This window comes from Homalodisca vitripennis, chromosome 2, assembly GCF_021130785.1.
Source record: "Homalodisca vitripennis isolate AUS2020 chromosome 2, UT_GWSS_2.1, whole genome shotgun sequence".
Taxonomy (NCBI): domain Eukaryota; kingdom Metazoa; phylum Arthropoda; class Insecta; order Hemiptera; family Cicadellidae; genus Homalodisca; species Homalodisca vitripennis.
Window position 1 is genome coordinate 141,886,790 of NC_060208.1, and position 26,915 is coordinate 141,913,704.

At 30.0% G+C, this 26,915-nt stretch overlaps 2 protein-coding genes across 2 annotated transcripts; both read left to right on the forward strand.

Moving 5' to 3' along the window:
* The first annotated feature begins 8,789 nt into the window (after window positions 1-8,789).
* LOC124355827 (craniofacial development protein 2-like) lies at window positions 8,790-9,644 on the forward strand. Its single transcript, XM_046806981.1, has one exon. It carries the CDS (start codon window positions 8,790-8,792, stop codon window positions 9,642-9,644), a length of 855 nt encoding a protein of 284 aa, XP_046662937.1.
* Window positions 9,645-9,963: 319 nt separating this feature from the next.
* Window positions 9,964-13,659, forward strand: LOC124355828. Its single transcript, XM_046806982.1, has 3 exons — window positions 9,964-10,414; window positions 10,637-10,879; window positions 13,553-13,659. Exons 1-3 carry the CDS (start codon window positions 9,964-9,966, stop codon window positions 13,657-13,659), a joined length of 801 nt encoding a protein of 266 aa, XP_046662938.1.
* Window positions 13,660-26,915: the final 13,256 nt, after the last annotated feature.

The following is a 26,915-nucleotide window of genomic DNA, read 5'->3' on the forward strand; positions in this document are numbered from 1 at the left end:
ATGTTTTAAATTTTATCATCAACGGTAGGTCAAGTTAATTTAACTGTAATGAATTACAGGTAGGAATGAACTTATATTAGTGGTGATAAATATCAAATTTTAAATGGATGCCCTTTATATGTACAGTAGTAATAATATGTTACCTCCAAAATGTAACTTCGTAATATACTGCAATTAATTTGTTTTTATATTTAGGTCCCTTGAACAAAACATTTATGAATAAAACTGTAATAAATAACCCTACGGCGATGTAAGTAATTTGTGATGACTTCCAGTTATACAGAATAAATAGGTTATAAAGTTTTTAAGTTAACAATTAGTTCAGAAAGAATAAGTCATCACAGATGACCAATTATAATGCGATAAAAGTATACGAGATTAAAAATAAGCCATCATATTTTATGAACGTGAAACATATGAAAAACTTTCCTCCACACAAGTACGTTCTTGCCACAAAATCTCAACGATATCTGCTGACTAAAGACAAGACAATAGTGAGCCAAGGTATTGTTGCCAATATTACAACACTACATCATGTTCGGTGGACGGCTCTGTAATAACGCCTTCCTTCCTGGCATATTCCATTATCGTAGATTTTATTGTTTTTATACCGATTTGTGGTCATTCTTGAACTTGACTTGACTCGCAATTACATTGTGTGGTTCGTGATCTAAATGTATTAGGTGTAGTGTTAAATAATTATAGAATGTGATTACTTACTGATCATCAAAGGAAAACTAACACAAATTTATTAGATTTTGAAAAAGAAACACCCTAAGTTATCAGTAATGCTGTATTTCTGTGTATAATTGAGTTACAATTGTTGTTGTTTTTAACTCATTAGGATCTAGTTTTACTCTACATACCCATTCTTGAATGATTAAAATAAATAAATAATTATAAATATGCTAAATAAGGCTATCATACTTAGTAATTTGTATAGCCATTTTTAATTACAATATATAACAGAGAAGTACACGGTTACCAAGAAGGTTTCCTTTAAGGAACATTACATTGTGGTAATGTGCTAATAAACTAATAAGTCATTTTTTATTTATTTAAAGGAAATAAAACTATGCTCATCACAAATTTATTTAATATCTTATGTAACTGATTAGAGGTTAGACACATTTTAATCTTTTGGGTGAGGTGTCACAGCACATATTTTTAATTTCCCAGGGCCTTAAATTAATTTTTCTACGTTTTGTGTAAAATAAAAATCCTGGTAATTCTTATCTAAAAAAACCTACATTCTCATTTAATTTTATATTGTCATTGCTAAGATTGAACTAGATTTTGAAATATATTTTAATCTTCGTTCTTGGGGTCTTCTTGTTAATTGGTATGTGATTTTTAATAAACAGTTTCACCAAAATTAAAATAATGATTAAAGAATAAGAATTAAAAAATAAAGATTAACAAAGTCCGGAAAGAAATTTTCACCATTATGTACCACTTCCAGGATTTACAATCTCTGAGCCTCCATCTTGACTTCTGACGATCAACTGAAAGTCCGTAAACACCAGTTACATTAAGCTCTCAAGAGGTATCACATATACCCTTCACTTGGACAAAATATTAAGTCGTCTAGAATCCCTTATGCCTGTGAAGTTGGCCTGCACATACTGGCCTGTTAATCTTTAGATCAGGGGTTTTGTAGACAAAATCAACGTTTGTTTAGGTTTTTACTATGGATATTGCAAGGTAGGCTAAAACTTAAAAACTTCTCAATATATAGTAAAGAAATCTTTGAGATAATTGACAAATTTCAGAAAAAGGTAGACTATACCCCGGAAAGAAAAACATGCTCATGATAAACACAAACAAATCACCACACACTACACCTATTCTCCACAGCACATGCAGCTGTTTCTCCACATCGTGCTGTTGCACTAAAATAAGTATCGTCACATACCATAGCATCAAAGCGAGTCATCTGAAACAAAAATATTATTGTTTATAGAAGATTTTTGTGTAAACTCATTAGGTATTACCATTTTGGTCTTGATATTGTGTTAAATTGACTGATGTATTTATGATGTATGAAGCAAAAACGAACGAAACATTATTGCATTTGTTATACGGGTAACCATTATAGTAGTTCAAGTTTTATCTTTGTTACCTATATTGTATGCAAATGTCTGAAATCCTTTCTTAGCTTTTGAGTTAAACATATATTATTTTGTGACGGCCCATTAACAAAGCCCCTGACCATTTGACACTGTGAGGTCAATATTATTATTGACCAGTGAAGTACTACAGTATTTATATTGTCGTATTACCAACCAACGATTCTTCATTGTTCCTAACAGTAAAATGTAAGTACTATTACTTACAAAATATCTACCGTCACCTAAATTATTAAAAGGAAATAAGGAACAGTGATTATTATATATTTAATTTGTATGATATAAGTCCTAAGTAATAGTTGCTCGGAATATTCTAGTTGATCTCAACTGAGTTGTTAAGCGGAAGTAGCCCGATACCCGTGGCAGCTTTAGCTGCAGCTGGCTGAGGAATTTGCTGATTCTGCTGACTCCAGCCTGTGTCTGGCCAAGTTGTGTCGTTTCTAGACTCTGTTACTCCCAAGTAAATCGTTTGGGAGCAGCACCGTACGGAGTCTAGTCCGCCATTTTAACAAACATTTGTAGCGAAGAGGTATGTGTGTGGAGTGAGTTGATCGCCGGTACTCGAACGTAACGCGTCGCTCCGTGTTTGCCCTTCCCTCTAAAATCTTACATTTTTAACCTACTGTTTCGCTGATGAGTGATTAATATATTTTAAAATTACAGTTTAGGGAATGTGAATAGTATTGTAATAATTATTAATGTGAAAGATTAAATTAAAATCAAATTTTTGCGGCCAACTACTCTTCTGATTATCTAATTCCCAAGTCTCGTCTCGTCCATTACAATTTGTTTTATTTGTTACCAAAAGGAATTAAAGTTGAAATACTTATTAAAATATATTATAGTTCCAACAGTTACAAAACAAAACAAAACAGTAAATAGAGTGATAAATCTATTTGTGTAGAGGAAACAAGCAGAACAACCATTGACAATTGTTCAAACAATTATTCTTTGAATCGTATTTTTGTACTGAAGGAAAAGCGTTTGAATTATTACTACTGTACGCTATGAAAACGGAAATAGTTGGTATATCGGTCAGTTGTTGAAAACAGGCTAACCGCAGTAGCACATCTCAAGTTGCTGTCAAAGCCAAGATAATCTACTGACAAAAGCTGCGGTTTCTCACCATAAAGTCTTACCACTTCCTCTCCGACAAACAGAATTCTGTTTCGCTTCATCTAACGTAAAACGGTCTTTTACATCAAACACGTTCTAGAAGTTTCAACGTAAATACGTTTGAATTTTTTATATTATATCAAGTTTGATTTAGTTCACACACACACACACACACACACACACACACACACACACACACACACACACACACACACACACACACACACACACACACACACACACACACACACACACACACACACACACATATATATAACATATTATATTACCCTTATATATATATATATAGTGATAATTGCAATACAGGGTCACAAAATATTTAAACATAACTTTTTCAATGTAAATTAAATACCTTATATCCATGAAAATACAAAAGGAATTGCAATGGTAATATTAATGTTATCGATTTTTTATTTAAATTACATCAAAGTATATTGATAAAGTATCCAGTAAAATGGAGAGGAGACCCTACGTACACTTATTTTGTACAAGATCGCTATTTTATACTCTTTGTCAAAATGGTGAATATAAACTAAAAAATAATCCTTCACATGGTTTGTATTTGTGTATAATGTATCTAGGACAGCTGAAATCACGATACATAATGAAATTATTTGTGATTAAAATTACACATAAAATATTACCTGTGACATACATAGATACCGGTGTTATAGGTTGCTAAGTGCTTATCTATGATTGTTTTCCAAATATTTGAAATAGTCAAACAACAATGATTACTAATGATTACTTATTACTAACAGCATATAACAATTAGATTTATAATATTCTAAATGAGATATATAATATTAATAAGTAATAATAATAATAATAATAATAATAATATATATATATATATATATATATATATATATATATATAATATTAATAAGTAATAATATATATAGACAATATATATTATAATAATTTTTTGTGTGTGGTGTGTGTGTGTGTGTGTGTGTGTGTGTGTGTGTGTGTGTGTGTGTGTGTGTGTGTGTTTATGAAGATTTTTTAAGAAGGAAACTGTTTTGAAAACATGTAGCATTATTTAGACTACCCCAATATAAATTTATATTACATCGTGTTAATACGTCTAAACATTTAATATTAAAAAAGAAACTATATTTATAAGCATTTACATTATAACACAGAGTGTATGGAGTATTGTCAGTGGTATATACAGTGGTCAACCGGCTTAACGAAAATAATTGTATATGGTTTTTCTTACGAAAATTGACCAGAATTAAAGAGTTTTAAAGAGCTCATATTACACCGTGGAATATAACAATTGCTAGATGTTTCCTTACTAGAAAATTGTTATTACTAATTGGGTAATATATTTTAATATTTATGTTTAGTTCAATTTGTTACTTCAATAACATTATTTTGTGTTACGTAATTTATGCAAGAGTAAAGAAACTCTTTTAGCAAACTATTATTTGCCACGGACTTGTTTATTCATGGTGTTTTAAATAATGCTGTTATATTATAATTATATAAGTGATCTCACAGAACATATTTATGGAACAGTATTTATTCCTTTAAATGTGATTTGAACTGTACATGTTAAAAAAATAAAAATAATATTACTTGATTTAAGTAGATTTGTCATAGCAACTTTGTAGTTATTACCTTATTATGCACGCAATTTCCTATAGAATAAGCAGTTAGACCTACCTCATAAGCATAAATATATCAAATACTATACAACGCTATAGATATTCATATTTTCTGATTAGTCTCAGAACAATTAAGCATATTGACTTGAGGCCCTGTATTTGAAGAGAGAAAAAGTTTCATAAAGCCCATAAAATAAAAGTCTCTTTTTATGCATAATTCAACACCGTTTTATTGAATGCTTTAAATGCGTCTTCTTTACGCCACTTGTATAGTCTTAAGTGTAATTTATTACAACTAGTTCCCTAGTAGGTTTTGCTTTGTTTTGTTTGCTTGGTTTTGTTTTTTGTTCTGATTATAAAAATACAATAAAACCTTTGTCGAAAAGTCTCATCCGGCCATTGTAACCAATTTCTACTCTAAGTCAGTTTCGGTGCATTATTAGCGATTGAGTTGTTTCCCCGGCAAAGAAAATATATACTCTCGTGGAACGAAAAAGTATGTTTAATTAAAAACCGTTTATTTCAAGCCATACTAATTAACAGTTTGCATACTGTTAGTAACTCACGTGTTTGTCAAATTTAAACTTTCTAGGACATAGGAATGTTAAAAACTAAATTATAGATCTGCTAGGGGTGACAACCTTGTTTAAATTATTATAGGACGTTTATCTGTAAGAAAAAGTTTATTTTTTGTGTTAAGAGCACACTATAAATGTGTATAAAGTTTCATCGTTGTAGAACATTGATAAGTTAAGAATAAACAATAGTAATTTTAGGATTGCATCCCTATTTAAATCCTTACGGATGTTTAATGTTGATAAACATACTTTTTTATATATTTACGTTATTGGACAAAATTAAGATATCAGGAAGTTGGATAATCAGTTATAAGTTAGAATGAGTCCGGATTTAGCGTTTTCCCTATAGATATTTCTTTACTTACTATTTATAGTACAACAAAAAGATTCCTTTTGAACTATTTCACTAATGTATTGTTACTCGTTCTGTATTCATAGATTTCAGTAATGCCAGTATTATTTTATTATGAATATATTTTAAGCCCTTTAATTGTAAATCTGAGAGCAAATATTAACAATTATTTTAGACCAAATAAAGTTTACGTTGTTCAGAACAAATAGATTTCAAAATAACAAACAAAAAGCCACAAACGTAATATGTATTGTGCACCATAGCGCTATGGACATAACTTAAAGCTTTGATTCAAATAAAAAAACAACTTGAACCTAAAAATAACCAGTAATATTGTTTTTGTATTTGTAAATAATATCTTTCGTTTCAAAGACAAAGTTTTCTCCAATATCCAGTTAAGGCTGAATGGGCTGTGAAATGGGATTTGGCGGTGCAATTCCATTGACGTCATTTGTGGGGTTCTTCTGCAAAACAATTTTCGGTGGCAAATAGGTCATTACAAATTTAATGCGATATCATAATGGAATAAAATGAAAAATTGTGTTTATTTAAAATGTGAACACTGTAAGAAGGTAAAATATTTATCACAAGTATTATTACAATGTGTTATTATTTAATGAGTATAATATTTAAGTATTGATTGAGTTGCTATATACAGATATTATAAATTTAAACAATAATTATATGTTTGAGAACAACAAAAATAATACAGCTAAATCTATAAACTCACAGAATTATTATTTTGAAACACTATGTCATATTGTCGGAACAATATGACATATGTCTGTTATTTAAAGTTCTCTTGGGAATTAAAACATTTAATAATAACCTTAATGGCAATACTAATCAACTAAAATTTAAAACCCATGTTAATCAAACAAGACATTCAGTTCAAAAACAGAAAAAATACAAGGCATAGCACCAACTAATCTATATGTTTCTTAAATAGAATACTAGGATTTATGGAGCAATAATGCCTTCCTTCTTATTTGGTTTATATTCCTCATAAACATGATATTTAACTTTAAATCATTAAAGTATTCGAAGAAAATTTTTATAAATTTCATCATCAAAGTAAATTTCAGATTACGGTAGTTCTGTTCTATTTTGAAGAATGGCCATAAATGGATAAGTAAATTCAAAATATACTGGAATACAAAAAGATCCTCACACTTCTGTTAATTGCTTCGGATTACTATAAGCCAGGAGGCCCTTAATCTAGTAAAGAGTGTTACTTCTACAAGTAACCTATTATATAATAGTACACCAAAACATACTTTTTTAGACAGAATGAGAGAAACCTACATTTATCGTTCTCAAGATATCCTGCAAACAGACCAAGAGATAAAAAAATTTACCAGCTACTTTTGGTACAAAATTTGCAAACAAATTACTGTTTAGAGTTCTTTTTAGAATGTTGTAAACTACAAACCTACGTTTTAAAGCGAAAATAAACAGTTACATTGGGCAGAAATCACTTTAGTTGGTTTTTATTTCTTTGTTTTTTACACTGTGAGCTAGTAAAAATTATCGTTATATACTTCAACAAGTCCGACATATTATGAAAATGACTGAATAATATAATGGTACGGATTGGCTATAATATTAGGCTTGTACAGATTGCAAATGAAATGTCAGAACTGGAATGTTAGCTATTTTTTTTAAATTTATTGAAAGCTAATTAATCACATCCTAATTAAATGGACATGCATTACCCGCTATTCTTCATAACACAAGTGATTTACTTTTTACTTTCGTGAAGCAGTCTTCTATAAATAATTGTTTATTAATTTTATCGATAAAAGAGGCTGGCCCCCTTTTAATGATTTTTCCCGCCTTCTTGTGATATAAAAATATCAATAAAAATTATCATAAAAATTATAATGGTCTCAGACAGGATTTGAACCTCTCCTGTATCTAACTGAGATCAAATTCAGACTTCTTAGAAGGTTTAGACCGACACACACGCGCACATTCTAGGAATATATAATATAAATGTTTTTTATGTTTACTATTTATTTAGTCTTTATTAAAGTATATTTAACCATGTTGGCCTTTAACCAGATTTGTAATACGGCAATCAACTATATTATTTATTTAGATGTAAGCCCTTTTTTAACACTTACAATTTTAGGTAACATATGATTTATGCCGTAAATCTATCAAGAAATTATCACATATACTCGGCTGAGCGTTAGGAAAGCCTTTCATGAAGAAGACTGGAAAGGTTTCTTCCTGCATGTATGTTTGTTAATCTTTCACATTAAATAAAGAAAAATAATTTACCATTAGACTTGAAATTTCACACAAAAATAGGTAAAATTGTGTTTCGTGATGAGAAATGCTTAATTATAACGAGTGTTATAGTTGCTAGTGTGGAGTGTGGAGTTGCTAGTCTCCCATCGGGCGCCTCCCCGAATGGTGGATAGGGGAATGCTCACGAGATATGGCGGGTACCGGGGAAATAAAATACCCGGGGCGAACCAAAACTAGCAAAGCTGCTGCCTTGTAGTTGAGGAAATGGACCCTAAAGGCTAGGGGAAGACAACCTTACAAAACACACCTGGTCCTCCAGGTTGGGGGTTTGAGTAATGGGCTTGCTCCTCATTCTCTAGAAAATATTTAAACTGAAAAAAGAAGTCATAGTACGCCTCGGAACGGACCAAATTCAATCAGGAAACGACACTTGCAACGAAAACGGTTAATGAATTTTGGATGCTGGAATATTCAAGGTTTGAGAACAAAGGAAGGAGAGGTCTTCCAAGAATTACAAAAGCAAAACATGGATGTAGTGGTTATAACGGAAACAAAGAAAAAGGGACATGAAAATGAAGTTAAATGAGATTACATACATTTTTTTATTGGTGTGGATAAGGAGAAAAGGGCTAAAGCAGGAGTTTCAATAGTCATAAATAAGAAGTTAGAAAGGTTTATCAGGAACTGGACTGCGATAAGTGAAAGAATAATGCTGGTAGAAATGAAGGGTAAAGGGGATGTGATATACACAGTCATTGGCTTATACGCTCCTACGGAGGATGCTACACTTGAAGTGAAAGATGAATTTTATGGGAAAATTACAGAAGTTTTAGATGGCATGGGGCAGAGAAATGAAATAATCATTATGGGTGATTTAAATGGAAGAACAGGTAGGAGAGTAAAAGATGAAGTAGTTGGGCGTTTTGGGGAAGATACAATTAATGATAACGGCTTGAGGTTAATAAGATTATGTCAACAATATGAATTTATAATTCAGAATGGTTTCTTTCAACACAAGCAGATCCATAGATTCACATGGCAGCAAAATACTAAAGGCTTACGGTCAATAATTGGCTATGTGATAACCAAGCAGGAATCTAGTATTAAGATATTGGATGTTCGAGTTCAGAGGGGAGCAGTTTGTGGCTCAGATCATTTCCTTGTTAAGGCGAAAATTGATTTGAAGGTAAGAGCTTCAGGAAATAGGAAAGAATTAGGAGAAGTCCAACTGCAGATAAAACAACCTAGGTATAATATTGATAGATTGAAACATAGTTCAAATGTATTTTTATACAAACTTAGGCTGGCTAGAAAAATGACACAACCACAAGTTGTCACAGAACAAATGTATTACCAACTGAAAGCTTGTATCAATGAAGCAGCTAAGGAAGCATTGGGAGAAGAGGAAACGAAAAGAAATGGAAGGAAAAGCTATTGGTGGAGCGAAGAGATCAGGGGACTTGTAGAGGAGAAGAAGAAATTATATTTAACATGGCTCTCCACCAGTGATGTGGAGACAAGTACACAGGAGATGATGTTACCTGGTTACAAAAGAAGTAAAGAAGCTAAAAAATGATTTTCGGGACAGGAAATGTCTGCAAATTGATAGTATGATGATCTAAGTCAAAAGAAGCCTGGGATGTTTTGAAAAACTTGAGAAAAAAACAAAAAAGAATTATTGACGATCGCCCCTATAGGACAAGAAAATTTGAAGAAGTATTATGAAGAATTGTTGACAGAAAACAGAAATGAGTTTAAAGAAATACGATTTGACAAAAAAGAAGTGTTGAATCCTACAGAACCTATTAGTGCAAAAGAAGTAAAAGATGTGATAAGAAAGATGAAGGGTAATAAAGCCCCAGGTCCTGGAGGTGTACCGGTTGAACTTTATAAGCATGCTCCAGATTGAAGTGGTCATAGAATACTTGGTAACACTTTTTCAGAAATGTCTCGATGGTGAAGAAATACCTAAAGAATGGAAAATAGCTCACATAAGTTCACTATACAAGAAAGGTGACAAAAAGAATTGTGAAAACTATCGTGGGCTCAGTGTTACAGCTTCAACTGGTAGACTGTATGGGCGAAAACTTAGAGATAGGATAGAACAAGAAATAACTGATAAAAAAGAGCAGAATGGGTTCAGGCCAAGGTGGTCCTGTATTGACAATGTCTTCTGCCTAAAACAAATGATTGAGAAAACCTTAGCACATAATGCTGAATTACATATAGCCTTCATTGACCTGAAGAAAGCTTATGACAGCATAACTATAAAAAGATTATGGGAAGCCTTGGAGAACAGTGAAATAAATATCAAATATATAAATGCTGTGAAAAACATGTATGAAGGTAATATGAGTTGCGTTAAGATGAGAGGAAAAATGTCTGATACTTTTTATGTGAATAAAGGTTTGAGGCAAGGATGTTGTGTGTAACCTACTCTGTTTAAAATTTATTTAAGTGCAGCATTAGAGAGGTGGTGTAGGAAATGTCAACAAATGGGAGTCCTTATGGGAAGAGATCAAATTTTTACCCTTTTATTTGCTGACGATCAGGTTGTTGTTGCTGAAGGTGAAGATGATTTGGAGTACATGCTAAGGAAACTTACAGAGGAGTATGAAGGATGGGGGCTTGAAGGGAACATGGAGAAGACGCAATATTTGGTTATCGGGAGAGAAGGAAGAGACCTGAACATAAATGGAAATGTAATAAAGAATGTGGAAGAATATAACTATTTAGGATGTACCATAACAAATGATGGAAGAGATGAAAAAGATATCATGAACAAAGTCACAAAGGGAAAATCTATAGTTAGTCAGTTAAATTCTATACTGTGGAATCTTAATATAAGAAAGGACATAAAGAGAAGGATTTATGAATCAATCATCGAAAGTACAGTAACATATGGTTCAGAAGTATGGACAATAACTCAAAAGTTGAAGAAAAGAATAGAGACAGTAGAAAATAGTTATTGGAGAATGTGCTGTAGACTGACATTAGAAGATAGAGTTCCAAAAGTGACAATAAGAGAGATAATGAATGTTCAATCATCAATTACTGACAATATAGAGAGAAAACAGTTACAATGGTATGGTCACATGAGAAGAATGAATGAAGATAGGAACCCTTGGAAAGTATGGAATTGGAGACCAACAAGGAATAGGAAAAGAGGAAGACCTAGGTTAATGTAGAAAGATGGAATAGAGAAAGCCATGCAAAGAAGAAACATTGAAGAGGATGCATGGCTATGCAAGAGACAATGGCGTATTGACTGCGACAAACGGCCAGAATAGCTGTAAAAGTCGCCGTAAGTAAGTAAGTATAACGAGTGTTAGCTAATATTTAACATAGGCCTTATCTCATGATAGCAAAGATACAACAGCCGAATCAAATAATGTTTTAGTAAACTGACTCCAATAACAAAAGATATAAATATACGACTTTTTTTAAATAGTAAAATAAAGTATAATAGAGAGGACGTTAACGTTAAAAGTATGCAACGAGGCGTGATTTCAGCGCACTCTAAAGTTGTGGTACCTTCCCTATGCCATTAGAAACTTTATTTTTTACATACTCTGTTTTTAAACCTAAAATAGCCAACAAAAATATTAACGCATAAATGTAATAGTGGAAGATATTACGTAACATGGGGTATAGTTTAATCCTGCCTTGTAATCCATTAAAAGAAATATTCATGTATTTTAGTAATAAATCGATTTTTTCTGAGAATAACTAGTATAAGAATCATATACAGTATCTCGTTAAATGTTATCTCGATTATTAAATGTTAAGCGTTCGGCTGTAGTAGTTTTACGATAAAGAGAAACGTACTATTGTTACGTCCTGAATGTTACAAGAGAGATATTATTCAACGGTTTGATGAAATAGAGGAGGCGCGCGGTCTGTCTGTTCACATTCAGCTGCTTGCTTATTAAATTAATCCTTGATCCTTGATAGCATCTAGGAATAACTAGTTGCAGTCTGGCTTACAAAGTATCAACGTTGATTGAATGTATTAGCATTAATATTTTATAATTACTTATTATTATATCATTTAACAAATTTAAAAACCATACAACACTTTTCTCATATTTTTATATAATTTGTGTTGGATTCTTAAGGATTAAAAATGTGCTTGTGTTATTTTTTTGGCACGTCAGCATGTACTTGTTCCAGTATTCGATTCGTAAGTTTAAAACATTTAACTAATAGTTTTTTTTGTAATAATTTTGTGGAATTTAAATCTTTTAAGTATTAACTAATCTAACAATTAAAAGTGTCCATATAATATAAAGTTTGGGTATGATGTTTCTATATTCCGTTTTGGAATATTAGATTCATGTTAAATTAAACGCATATTGTTTTAACTTAGAATAAAAATAAACTTTTTAGTATAAATATGCTTAGTTAAATTTATTTATTTAGTGTTTTGTCCTTTTTAATTACTTAAAATAAAAATAATTAAAGTAACGATGTCCAAAAAATTTGTTAGGGATAATTTATTTTATTCTAGACTGCGCTATATGTTACTTTAATTAGTTATTTCCTAAATTATAAGTTTGAAAAATTCTAGTTATTAGAAAAAACTTTAGAACTTAATGTTACGCTGTAAATACGACAATATCAAATTATTGTATGTAATATTACCTTTCATTTTGTTGGGAAATAAAAAAAATAATTGTTAAATTTACTCCCAAAATTTATTATTTTGTGTTAAATTTATAACTTATTATTGTTCGAAAAAATTAAACAGGTTTGTAAGTACAATTTCAACTTGTTCTTCCCAAGATTACCAACCAAGACTATTCTCGACTGTATCGTAATCACTACTATCTCTATCTTCCTCTACTCAGTACCTAAAACGAAACATTCAGTGTTATTCTCCAGTTTTGCTACGGAACTCTCCTGTACCATATTTTTAAATTAAACATTTTAATTAAACATGCGTCAGCTAGCCTTAATTCAATTAAGATATGCCTTAAGTTTTATAGTGCCCCCCTTGTAGATTTTAAATCGTTATTTAATTAATCATGATCAGTCTTGTAATAAATCCTTGTGGCCTTAATTTTACTTCGCTTCACACAAATGTTCTTCATTATCGAGATAACGTAAATGATTCTATGTGTTGTCATACAAAAGTAGTTTTACTTGCAAACTAAAGTAATTCTACTATATGAAATACAGGTTACACGCTGATAACGAGTTTCCAGCTTTTTGTTATACAAATAACTTTAACATTTGTACTATTAAAGTCATTTTAGTATCTCGTTGTACTAAAAATAACTTCCAAACAAGTATAAAAAATGTATAAATATAGATTTTTTAGTACTTCATATTTGTTATAAAAATATTTTAGTTGAAACATAAAATGTAATTAACTCCAAAAATCACAAAACTATTATTATATTCCATTAATCAATCAAGACTAGTTTATGTCATGTTTGTTTTGTAGATATGATGACATAAATAACATAAATTGACACTTAGAGTCCCTGTCACGGCTGAGGGCAGGATGGTCACGTGATCCGCCTCGTTACCCTCTCGTCAGGAGCTCGTTACAGGGACATTCTAGTCCTCCTCGGACGGCTTGTTAAGTGCATCGTATTCCCTTACTAATCGCATAGTGTACAGTATTCTGGTTCAAAATCCGTTAACGTTTGGCAATCATGTTTATTACAGCCCGTTTTCTAAGACTGCGCGTAACGGGGATTCACTGGTTACATTTTACAATAAACTATCTCTCGAACACTAATTACCTAGTTAATGAGGTTAATATATTGAAAGGAATTTATGTTATTGTTTATGTCTAAATCTATACTTAATGCATACTTTCTCGATATTTCAAATATTTATGTTCGCTGATATAAAGTTTTCCATAAAATAGTGATTATTTCAGAGTGAGTAAATAATTTAAACCAATTTTTATTATTTAATCTTAGTCTAAAATTCATTATTATGAGTTTTTGTTTTGCAATAATTTACAATTTTGTTTTAGTGCCGTTTATATTTTAGAATTATTATTACATTAGTAATCAAGCTATGCCACAAGTGTTTAAACTAGTATATAGTATAGTTAACAAATATTGCAGTACAATCGTTCGACAGGATCTTTAGGTTCACGGACCATAACAATAAAGTAATTTATTCAAGTTAATTACAGGGGCATTGAAATGTGTATAGTAAATATGTATTAGACCAGGTAATTATTGCAATCTTATATAACATACATAATTTACACGTAAGGAAATTATAATACATGCAGTCATCACACAGAATATCGGTTGAAAATGTCTTCAAAAATATATAACTTAGTTAATGTGTTAAAGTAACAGGATCTGAGCTAATTAGGCTCTTTTAATTCTATTATATATATATATTTAATAAAGAATAATATATATATATATATATATATATATATATATATATATATATATATATATGTATGTATGTATGTATTAAATAAATATGTTAGTTGTCAATGTTAATTTATCAGGGTAAAAGTCACGGATGGATGGGCCACTTCCTATGGTGCATTATTTATATATGAAGATATTTAGAATCACTTTAAAGGCAATTAATTTTAAGAAACACTATACCACTCATCACCCAACAGGCATCGCTATGGTTTCTTGTGGAAGGTTAAATTATTTGATTCATATCATTCTTCAGATGTCCCGTGGACAAATCTACAGCCATGCAATCATTTTGAATTGTACATTTGCACAAGCCGTCAGCAACAAGTTATTGTCTTTTCCTAGGCATCAGCTATGTTACATAGGTTTGAAAGATTTTACAAGATACGAACTTTTTTTAAATTTCTCTAACAATTCTAACGGTAGGCCTACTTATTTGAACTCAATCAGTCAAAGCATAAGCGAGCACGTCCACTACCTCTATAATAAATAACAATTATAGCAATAAACCTACATAACAAAAGCGTTTTAACCATCCTAGAGCTTTTTTTGTAATTTGAAAAGAGCACGGCTATATAACCTATTTGAAGTAGTCTAGTGATGGGAAAGGGATAATGAGGCTGTTTATATACAGCACTGAACTTCCAATGTCAATGGCAGATGTTGTGTTTGGTTGAGGGTCAGTGTTTGCTTTCCTGTCATCCATGCAATACGAACTCTAGAGATAATGTTGGAAGCTTAAATATATATATATATATATATATATATATATAATATTAATAAAATTACCGCTACCGTATATTTGGAAATTACGACGAATATTGAAATGTTGTCTACATAATTGTGATAGGCATAAAAAGCAAGGTTAATTCCTGTAAAATGTTTTTAATATTCTGTAAAATTAATGCAGAACGTATTTTAAATGGGTGACACATTTATATGATTACCATATATAGTTATATTTCCACATACTCTGAATTTATATTCGCATTTTAAATGTTATTTTCTTTGTTACAACAATATGACAGGTGCAAAATTTATGAAAAAATATTTAGAAAAATAAAACTCCCTTTAAATAACTTTATTTAATAATTAAAGATACTAGATCTTGAAAAATATTTTATAGTCTAGCAAGATATATAATAAGAGTCTTCAACAGATTGTGCTGAAGTCGTCACTAAGCCCATTCATGCGACAGATCCCAGTCAAAGTGTAATGTGACAATCTGCACTACCGGCCTTTCAGAGCGCTTTGATAGTGTCTTTTAGTGGCACTACTCATCTCTGACCTATCATGTCTTTTGTGAATTAGATGTATTATTTTGATCTTTAAAATTAAACACTTTATTTAAGTTACCTTAACCAAGCATATTAACCCAATTTATTAATTGACCAAATCTGTATTGTATTTATAACATGATATTTTTTATATTCTCTCGGCCAGTCGTTAAGTATACATAATGTAAAAAAGACAATAAAAAATAAATAAAATGCTACATATACTATATTTTAAAGAGAAGACTAAATATTACACAAATATTATGGTAAAAAATAACATATGGTGTTAAAACGCTCTACACACGCTTTAGGATAATGTTTCATGGAAAACAGGAACTAAGAAGTAAGTGTGCATGCATATGTTTTTTCAAAAACTAGTAAATATAATTATGTAGAAGATGCATGATATGTCAGCAGAATATTTAATAAGCTAGAAGATGAATTTTTCTCTACAGAGTGCCCTCTGGACGAAGTAAAACTATAGGCTATTGAACAGAATTTCTCAGGAAAATATCACTGAGTGAATATTTTGTTTCCCAATCTGTAATTTAAAAGTCTCATCTTAATTTTCACGCAACAACGTTAAAGTATTAATACTTTCAATTAATAATATTAGTTTACAAATATTACCTTAACGAAAAAATTAGGTTTAAGCCGGTAAATATACTGATTAGTTAATGTTTACGGTATATAATTTATATACCTGAGCACATTGGTCATACATATTTCTACCATTAAATCAACCTTTTTAAATTTGTCATCTTATTGTCGCACGTAAACATCGTAAAATAAAACAGAATATTTATCATTGTGGAAGTAAAATGTTGTTTAAACAATTGTAATTATAATACACACACATGCAAAATGTATACGTGAATTATAGAGTTTTTTTATTAAGTTACAAAACAGATTATTTGTGTGAGCATTTTTATTAAAGAATACACTCACAAACTCATCTCATTAAACAGGATTTAACTAGTTGGAAAAGGTTATATAGTTCTGCGGTTTAGTAAATATTTCGAGTCATATGAACTGAAGTATTTTAGGTAAGTGAATATCCTAAATATTCTAAACAACACATAGTTGTAGTCTAAACTACAGTTTATTAGTTTTCAGCTAATAACACACATATAATTACAGCAGCGTTTTGGATAAGCGAGGTAACACTATAACTCGGTAATTAGGAGTATTTAAACAATCTAAATAGTCTGTGGTACTATTTAATCTTGATCCGTTTAATACCAACATAGCCCACATATATGGTTATAATTTATTCTTTATAGCCATGTTATATTAAAAAACGTTTATTAATGTTTAGCAGCGTAGTAAAGACCTCTTACTATTCTAGAAAATAGCTCGACCTGTAACATTTCTTCTTATATATTTCCATTCCTTATTATATTCTTATATTTTATGTCATTCATCTTATGTTACCTATAATTTTCTTAAAATTTAAACACACGTTATAATGTTTTATAATAGACCTTAATAGAGTTTTTTAACTCTTTTTGAATAAAAACTTAATATTAAATATCTCCGATATCCAAGAACACGATTTTAGGTATTTTAAATATTTGTATGGGATAACTGTACTTAAAAACTGTTTATTTTATCAAGTTTTAACCTGATTTAATATTTTCTACATATTTTGTAACAAACCTTGAAACTGTTTATTAAAGATTACTGACCAAGGGCCAAACGAGATGGTGAGCAGCTGTAGATTAGTAGTTGTATTTCGTCGAAATATGCTGATTCTCAAAACAAAGCAAGATTCATCTTAAAATATGCATTGAGTCTTTCCTAATCATTTGAGAAACTATGATTAAATAAACTTTGAATGCATTTTTGATATAAATCTTATACCTATTTTGATAAAAAATGGTGATTTGATCATTCTGAATATAGAAAAAATGTAATGATACTTTTAAAAAACGACTTATTCGCTAGCATAATAAAAAAAACATTGAGTACTTAGAAAAGAGTTAGCGGTATATTAGCGAAACTCTACTAGATTTAGCTGTCTCGTGCAGAGAACCGGAGATAATAGGGACAAAGTTGCCCCCGTCCAATCAATCAAATTGAGTTGTAATAACAGTGGATCTGAGCCGGCTAATAACCAGTTTATTTTTGGGTGGACCGTTTTATTGGATGATGTGCTGTATTGGGTCAGGATCAGGACCAAAACAGATTACATAGAATATTGACTTTCATGGTATATATAATTTAATAATACTTTTGCGTAAAACGTGTAATATTATTTAGGAATAAACTCAAAATGCACAAAAGCTACTAAATTATAAATAAGTATTCAATCATAATAGTTTTTATTTGTTTTTTAAAAAGTGATGAGTAAGGAGTTTACACCATAGTTTTAGTAACTACTTCTAGTAGCAACGGAGTGGTCATATATGAGCGAATACACGTTGTGTTTTAATGTAACCTACCTTGGCATGTTACACAAATATATCAAACAGTGACCTTGAGGTCTTAAAACTCATTTTATACAGTATTTATGTAAGTATGTTTATATATTACTGCAGTATTTGTTTTTCAGATGATAACAAATCTCATTATCTTAAGAAACTATCTGTTATAGGAATATATTTATTTGAGAAAATGTTAAGCAATAAGTTAATTAATATTAAAGTATATTAATTTGTGAAATGTAAATAAAGCGTAAAAAAATAAATATTAAATATACCCTCAATAAAAATTATTTTAAGTTACACAAATTTTAAAGTACTAAAAATGAAATAAATAACAGGAAATTAAAAATAATTAATCGAGGATACAAAACTATTGTAGTTTAATTGATTTTCCAAGTAAGCCACAACGGTAATATTTCAATCAAAAATCGAAATGGTGAAAACTTTCATATGTAGAAAATGTTTAGTCCAAATTAAAAAATAATTGTAAGTGCTTTAAAATCGATTAATATATATATATATATATATATATATATATATATATATATATATATATATATATATATATATATATATATATATATATACATTTATATACAGGGTGTTCTGAAAAAAGGTGCCCATAAGTCAGGGCGTGATTCCTCACATCAAAAATAAGAAAAAAAAGGTCTAATTAACATAGGTCCGAAAATGCTTAGTTACCAAGTTATACAGGGTGAAAGATTTCGTCTGAATTTCAGTTCCCCTGCTGCAACGAAGCCCTACGGGTATTTGTTGGCTGTTAATTAAGATGTACAATTTAGCGTACTTTATGTAAAATGAACTGAAAAATTGAATAAAAACCGTTTCCAGACCTGTAGCTACAGTAATTTTTAAGATATGTGACGAAATACGCGGAACTTGGTCCCGAAAAAAACAAGTTACATTTAGGTTTGAAGCAGATTTACTATGTTAAAATGTACAATAAACACAAAATATTTTTTCACGGTACTTGTAGAAAATTTAATTTCGAAGAGAAAGATGTAAAATAAGTCTATAATAGACAAACGCAAACTTTAAAAAAATAATCCTTAATTACATACAAAACGCATGAAAAAAAAGACAAAATCTGTTAAGCTCTCTACAAATAATGTAATATTGAAATTAAAAACAGCTGTTTTATTAAAATATTTGATTTGAGAAACAAAATAATTTCTATTTTAAAACATATGTGTTTAACAATGTAACATTGTTTATAATAATTTAAATAAACATTACAAGCAGCTATTTTTCCATTTGCTCATTAATGCGTGTGTTGATCTGTACTTTAATACAAGTTAGTGCGAGTGCCGTTGAAGTTAATTTTTGATAGCTAATAATATCTTATTCATCATGGCAGGTAATATGAATATTATGTACACTAATGGTGAAATGGCAGACATGCATTTAATGTACCGGTCTTGCACATTGCAACAGTCGTCAGGCTAGACGACTCTATCAGGAACATTTTCCTCATAGACAGTTACCGACTCATAAAATGTTTTCTTCCATTCATAGAAGGCTAAGCGAGACGGGAACCTTTAAATCTGGAAAAGTATGGTAGATCAGGACGGCCACGTACAACGTTTGTACAGCTGAATTGGAGGAGGGCGTGTTGGACGAAATAGAGAATCATCCTGGAAGAAGTACTATAGAGAACTAGCCTTGGATTTTCGGTGTTAGTAATTCAATTGTCTGGAAGATTTTACACGAGCAGCAGTTGCATTCTTATCACTATCAAAGGGTCCAGGCTCTTTTGCCTCGAGATTACTTTTCCTCGTGTTCAGCTATGCCAATGGCTTATCCAAAGGTGCAGAAAATCCACATTTTTTAAATTACATTATCTTTACTGATGAAGCAAAAATTTTCAAGAATGGCTATTCTTAACACGCACAATACTCACATGTGGGCAATTGAAAATCCACGTGCTATTTCAGAGAACGTCACCAATATCAGTTTTCTATAAACGTATGGGCTGCTATTCTGGGTGATAAAATTGTTATTAGTTTTTTACCTGATACGCTCAATGGTTGAAAATTATTTACATTTCTTGACGACTAATCTGAATGAGTTACTCGAAGATGTGCCACTATACACACGCAACAACATGTGGTTCATGCAGGATGGAGCTCCAGCTCATTACACATTACAAGTAAGAGAATTTTTAAATGAAGCATATCCAAACAGATGGATTGGTCGAGGAGCCCCAGTAGCATGGCCTGCAAGGTCACCTGACCTCAATCCTCTAGACTTTTTTTTATGGGGACATTTAAAGACGCTTGTCTACGACTCGCCTGTGGATACCATAGAAGAGTTGCGAATAAGGATTGTTAACGGGATTCAAAGGATACGTGAGACACCTGGATCTTCGAAAGAGTTCGGCAGTCTATGAGAAGACGGATGGATGCTTGTATTTTGAATGAGGGGAAACATTTTGAACATCTACTGTGACGTGGTTAGATTTTTAGGAACAAGTGTAATCTTTTTTTTGTTGAATGATAATTCAGATAACTTTTTTTATGTATGATAATGTATGATTGTTAAAAATATTTACTTGATAAAAAATAATAGTAACTCATTAATTTGTTTTAATAAAACAGCTGTTTTAATTTCAATATTACATTATTTGTAGAGAGCTTAACAGATTTTGTCTATTTTTCATGCGTTTTGTATGTAATTAAGGATTATTTTTTAAAGTTTGCGTTTGTCTATTATAGACTTATTTTACATTCTTTCTCTTCGAAATTAAATTTTCTACAAGTACCGTGAAAAAATATTTTGTGTTTATTGTACATTTAACATAGTAAATCTGCTTCAAACCTAAATGTAACTTGTTTTTCGGGACCAAGTTTCGCGTATTTCGTCACATATCTTAAAAATTACTGTAGCTACAGGTCTGGAAACAGTTTTATTCAATTTTTCAGTTCATTTTACATAAAGTACGCTAAATTGTACATCTTAATTAACAGCCAACAAATACCCGTAGGGCTTCGTTGCAGCAGGGGAACTGAAATTCAGACGAAATCTTTTCACCCTGTATAACTTGGTAACTAAGCATTTTCGGACCTATGTTAATTAGACCTTTTTTTTCTTATTTTTTGATGTGAGGAATCACGCCCTGACTTATGGGCACCTTTTTTCAGAAACACCCTGTATATAGAGCTGGCGTTTGAAGAGATCTTCACTTAGGTTATTTTGATGTGGATGACACGAAGTTATTAAAATATACATGAACTTTCCTTCCCAAGACCATAATTAGGATTTATGGAAATATTCCTTCATTAATATTATATTTCTTCAATATCTAATACTTAACAATTATCTTTTGCTTTCAAGTAAAGGTGATTCAACTTTACACTATGTGTAGGACAAAGTTGATAGTACAATCCATAGAAATATTATTGCTATACAATTTTTATACTAACCTATGTGCATTGGTAATAATAAGAGCTATTTTCCTTAGTATATGAAAATAGCTTTCATCTGAGACTTAATAGCTTTGTGGTATACACAATGAAGCTAATTCTAGATGGATTAGCTTCTCATGATTCCTCATAATTTTCTACGCATAGCGTCATGTTTTTAATTGAATTATCTTCTTACCTTTCAACTTTATTATTAACTTAGTAATTCAGTATTGGAATTAAAACAATTATGAGCATATTAGTGACTATTAACGTACAATACTTCATAAGAACAACATCACAGTAAAGTGTGTTATGTTAATTCAAGATGTATATGCCTTTAGGCTTAAGACTATTTAAATTGTTTCAGTAAATATCTATGTATTTTAAAGTAATCAACTTTATTAGAACTATAACGTCAACTGATATGGTAAACGCCTATCCATTGTTGTATAAATAATTATTATAACTGGTTAAAATGTGTTACGGTTAATCTGAATGTGATCCAGTTATACAATAATTTTGTTAATTCAGAATCATGATATTGAATACATTGTTTACAAGCAATATTTCACTTAAAATATTTTAATTTGATCTCATATACTCAAATAAGAATAAGTTACAAATAAATTATCTCATAATTCAGATTACACTATGGTGGAAGGTTATTATCTGTACTTGTCAGCACCAATTTGTGCTCCCAAACGTGAACCACGGATACATTGAATCTGCGAAATGGTATATAAAGCATACTGTACACTTAATTTGAGACGGAATAAGACGTTCTGGCTATAAAACGTTTAATTTTGTGTAGTTAAAACAATGGTTTTAGTTCCCCAGTCAGTGTATTACCAATAATTATTTAATACCAATTAAAAATTATTTAATAATATTACCAATAGAATTTAAAATTATTATATTTCTTTTAAGAAAATTATACTTCGTATATAATATAAAGATACAAAATAAACATGTGGGAAGCAATTAATAGTTTTTCTCTCTAAACCACATTTAATAACTTATGAGAGAATGTAATGACATATAATCACGTGGAGGCGATAAATGAAGTCATCGGTAAGTCAATATGCACTGAGGATATCGGCTGTAATGGTTTAGCATGAATACATGCATTTACCAGAAAGTTTTGAATCATAGATGTTGGTTTTCTAAACAACCATTTTGTTTGTGTTCTTTAAAATTTCCATATTGATACATTGTATATTAAAAATAATCTTAATTTATACTATTTATTAGGTTAAATAGATATTATTTTTACTAACATTTGCTTTCTTTATCTACCTTTAAATACCATAACTTATTAATTAAAAAAATAACGTAAAACTACATAGTTTATTACATTAAATACCTTTATGAAGAACTGAATTCTTGCATATGTCTCCAGCTAATGTAAACAACGAGAATGTAGTGAAACTAATTATTTAATTGCTAACGGTATATTGTTTTTGCCTAGCTTCTTTAAAGAACTCATATCGCTATTCTGTACGCTGAGAACCAATTTTGAAATAACCGGGAAACAGGGTTTTGTGAAGATTCTTACTGAAAAGCCTATTGGATCAAATTTTGGTTTCCAAACACTTTGCGGATCACAGACATTTATACCTCAATATTATGTGGTGGTTTAGATGGCGAAATTATATGTACTCGTACATACCTCAATCAGTTCATGTACGGTTATTTTTTTTTATCTTTAAGCAATAGTAAAAAACCAGGATAAATTTCAAATATATTTTGTGACAAATTGCTTTCAGTCCTCTTCTACAACATATGAACAGTAAGGAACCAAGTAAATCAATGTTTTATTTTTTTATTCAGAGATGCTTCCTCTAACGTTACCAATGGTTAATGATCATCAATATTTTATTCTAGAAGGAATAAAAAACCTAATAGTTATCGTCTCATAGCTTGTTTTTAAAATAGATACAAACTTTTTAAACTAGCTTTGAAAAAATTAGATTTGTCAAGTGACTATGCATACTATGTAGTTATCATATGGCTTTAACTGCTAAATAGTGAGCAAATGAAATTTTCATATGCTATTGTGCTGTAGCTTATCGTCCGCGAATATCTGCTAGACAAAATGCAAGGTTAGATAGGTGGGATTATCATAACCTTCGAAAATTTTTGTATTATCCCATTCGAAACGGGTTTACAACCAAGTTAATATTCTTCAATATAGATATTTCAGTAAAAATAAACAATAAAATCCTTTTATATTTTCATAAAATATAACGTTATTAAGAATTTTACGTATTTAAATTGGAAAACGAAAGGACAGCCTTTCACATTAACAATAGCCTTTGCAGTTTCATAGAGGTTCTGTTATAATTGGTTTAATAATAACAAACGTTTACAGAACGGAAGTTTAAATGCGTGGATAAATAACAATTTCTAAGTAAGAAAACAAACGGGTACACTATTTTATATTATTAAAACTAACTATAATGTTGATGGAATAAAGCTTTTACATGGTCTACGGACTGTGCTTGTCAAAAGCTATGCGAACATAATATTATATTGTCATTTATGGGAATTTTAAATTATTCAAATAAAATATGTATTGTTTGATATTTTGTGTTGGTACTGACATTTTATAGTATTAATTTAGCATGTTTATATAAACCCAGCCATACAAATAAGTATACATAACTATAAGTAAGTGATAAGTAGATATGAATGTATACAACATTATGAGAAAAAAATTAAACTTCTCTAAAATATTGACCAGCCATTTTGATTTAGGATTTCTACGATTTTAGAATAACAGATATAATTAGCTGTTGTCTCAACGTATAATCTGTTATTGATTTTAATTTAAAAATATAGTGCTTTAACTTAGTTCATTGTCAAAGGGAAACTTTGTTTCAAAAGGAAGGAAGGAATAAAGTGACACTAACTTAAGTATGAACTTTTAAAGCCAACATCATCACAGTGAACGGTTTATAAATATAATTTTAATATTTTTTAAGGGATATAACAGCACTTACAATATACATAAACCGATTTAACGAAGAATCGTTTTAAATCTTTACAGTTAGTATTTAAAACGGAAAACTTTTAAACAATTAAGTAATGTCAGATTCATAAAAAATAATCATCTGAGATTTGGTTATAATAATTAGCATTAAACTTAAGAACCACATAACACAATAAAATTTGTATATGTTGCTGTAAATAACCTAATACTTCTCAAGGTATAATATATAACTAAACATATGAAAATTAAACTATGATCTAATAAAAACTTAAAGGTACTTTTCAAACTCTTCTTTACATGGATGATGACACAATAGAAACTTAAATTGTTCCTACTTTTGTGACCAGCTATATAATCCACCATTTATGTACTGTTGAAAGGATAAGAACTTTTCGAATTTCTCAACATTGGCTTAAAATTGTGGATTTATAACTTAAATCAGAGCTATTCAATCAAACATCGTGGAATTTTGGCGAATATAGCGATGTTTTCCCGGGTAAAATATATCATTCTTTACTTTCAAACACCATAACACTGTTCTTTAGGCTTATATCTCAAGTTGATCATGAGATTTGAATATCTGGAATGGTATTCGATGACTGACTTATCTCAGGAGTATTCAAAATTTTATTTTTGAACAATATGGCGGTAGTGTCCTTGTTTATTTACGGGAAATTACTTGATAAGACGCAGGTAAATTCAAATGTGTGTGTGTATATATATATATATATATATATATATATATATATATATATATATATAAGTACTTAAATGGTGGCTTATAGCTGTGTAATATACTTTACAGCGAATTTCAATGTGCATTCTATAAATATTTACATAGAAAATGTAAATTTAATAAGTCCTTACAAAAGATTTTTCAACTTAAGTTTAATGGATTAATAATATTGTAATATTATATTGAGGTACATCTGTTTTAACAATTTCTTATATTTGCAATTTCTTGTTAGTTTATTATTATAGTAATACGAAGACATATCACTGTTCCGAAATTATTATGAATATTTCTTTCAGTTTAATGTAATATTGGTTTCCTAAACATTGTATATATATATATATATATATATATATATATATATATATATATATATATATATAACTGGATGGAACAGGTTTCCAATAATTGGACGATTTAATAACTTTTACTAAAATACGAAATGGATTAACGTTACCTTATTTATAACGCTTTAATGACACCTAGTGGTACAGTCGTACAACGGTGACTACAGTTGTTCTTTGTTGTAGTCGATTGGATCACCAGGGTAGACTGCTAGATGGAAATTTAAGTTTGACAAGATATAAATGCGTTTGACCATAAGAATATACGTTATCACACTTTATTGAAGAAAATAGTTCTGGTTGGTTGTAGCTTGAGCTTGTATTTCCTCATTAGTATTTATAGAAATTAAATACAATTTATTTTGTAACTCTTGTTCTATGTCTAAAATATATTACGGGTTAAGTTGTAAATGTAGGTGAAGGCTATTTAACTTGGGCAGTCACTCCCCCGAGCCCAACTATGGTTTGCCGCAAGCCTACCTCTAAAGTACTATGATGTTTATCTTGTTTTACATGGAACAGTACAGTAACTGTATATTAGGGCAATAGTTCTCCTAAGTACAAACCTCAACCACTGCTGTATTTTGAAAGTGAATTGTTGTACAATGTTTTAAAATAGATATGTTAAGTTACAAATTAATTTTTGTACAGGAAAGTGAAGATGCATAATTTATGTGTTATGGATTATATATTTTTTATTTACGCAATTTCTTACCTTTCATTTAGGATTTTAATAAGACTGCATACGAGTACAGATTTATTACAAACACTACAGAAACAAAGTACCGCTCACAGTTGTCATTCATATATAGTGTCAAATGTTAAAACTTGTCAAAGTAAAAATATAATTCTCACATTATATGTTATACAAAAGCATGTTTCTTCTTTATATATCGCCTAGCATCAGTACTTCACTTTACTGAAAAGTTTTAAAATATAATTTTTAAATATTCCATTGTGTAATATATACACGTGGTGTAGAGTAAAAAATACAAGACAGCTTAACATTTTTATTGTTGTAATTGTTGAAACTGATAAACGTAAGTTAGTAAACGCTTAAGTGTGCTTATTATAATAATATTAAAATATTAAAAATGTGATTCGAGAAGAGCACCTAAAATATCAGCACAATCCAGAGTAAAATTCAATACTGACTATGAATTTCTATTAGCTGATGGGATAGATTATAAAGCTTAATTACCCAATATTGTAAATAATCTATACAGGTAGGTAAACAATG

What these genes read in the sequence shown, in the direction of transcription:
- LOC124355828 (XM_046806982.1), top strand. Translation starts at nt 9,964, where the DNA reads ATGCTCCAGATTGAAGTGGTCATAGAATACTTGGTAACACTTTTTCAG. An exon ending in TGTGAAAAACATGTATGAAG is followed by an intron (nt 10,415 to 10,636) that starts GTAATATGAGTT and finishes TTGTTGCTGAAG; the next exon opens with GTGAAGATGATTTGGAGTAC. An exon ending in AAAGGGAAAATCTATAGTTA is followed by an intron (nt 10,880 to 13,552) that starts GTCAGTTAAATT and finishes ATTGACACTTAG; the next exon opens with AGTCCCTGTCACGGCTGAGG.
- LOC124355827 (XM_046806981.1), top strand. Translation starts at nt 8,790, where the DNA reads ATGAAGGGTAAAGGGGATGTGATATACACAGTCATTGGCTTATACGCT.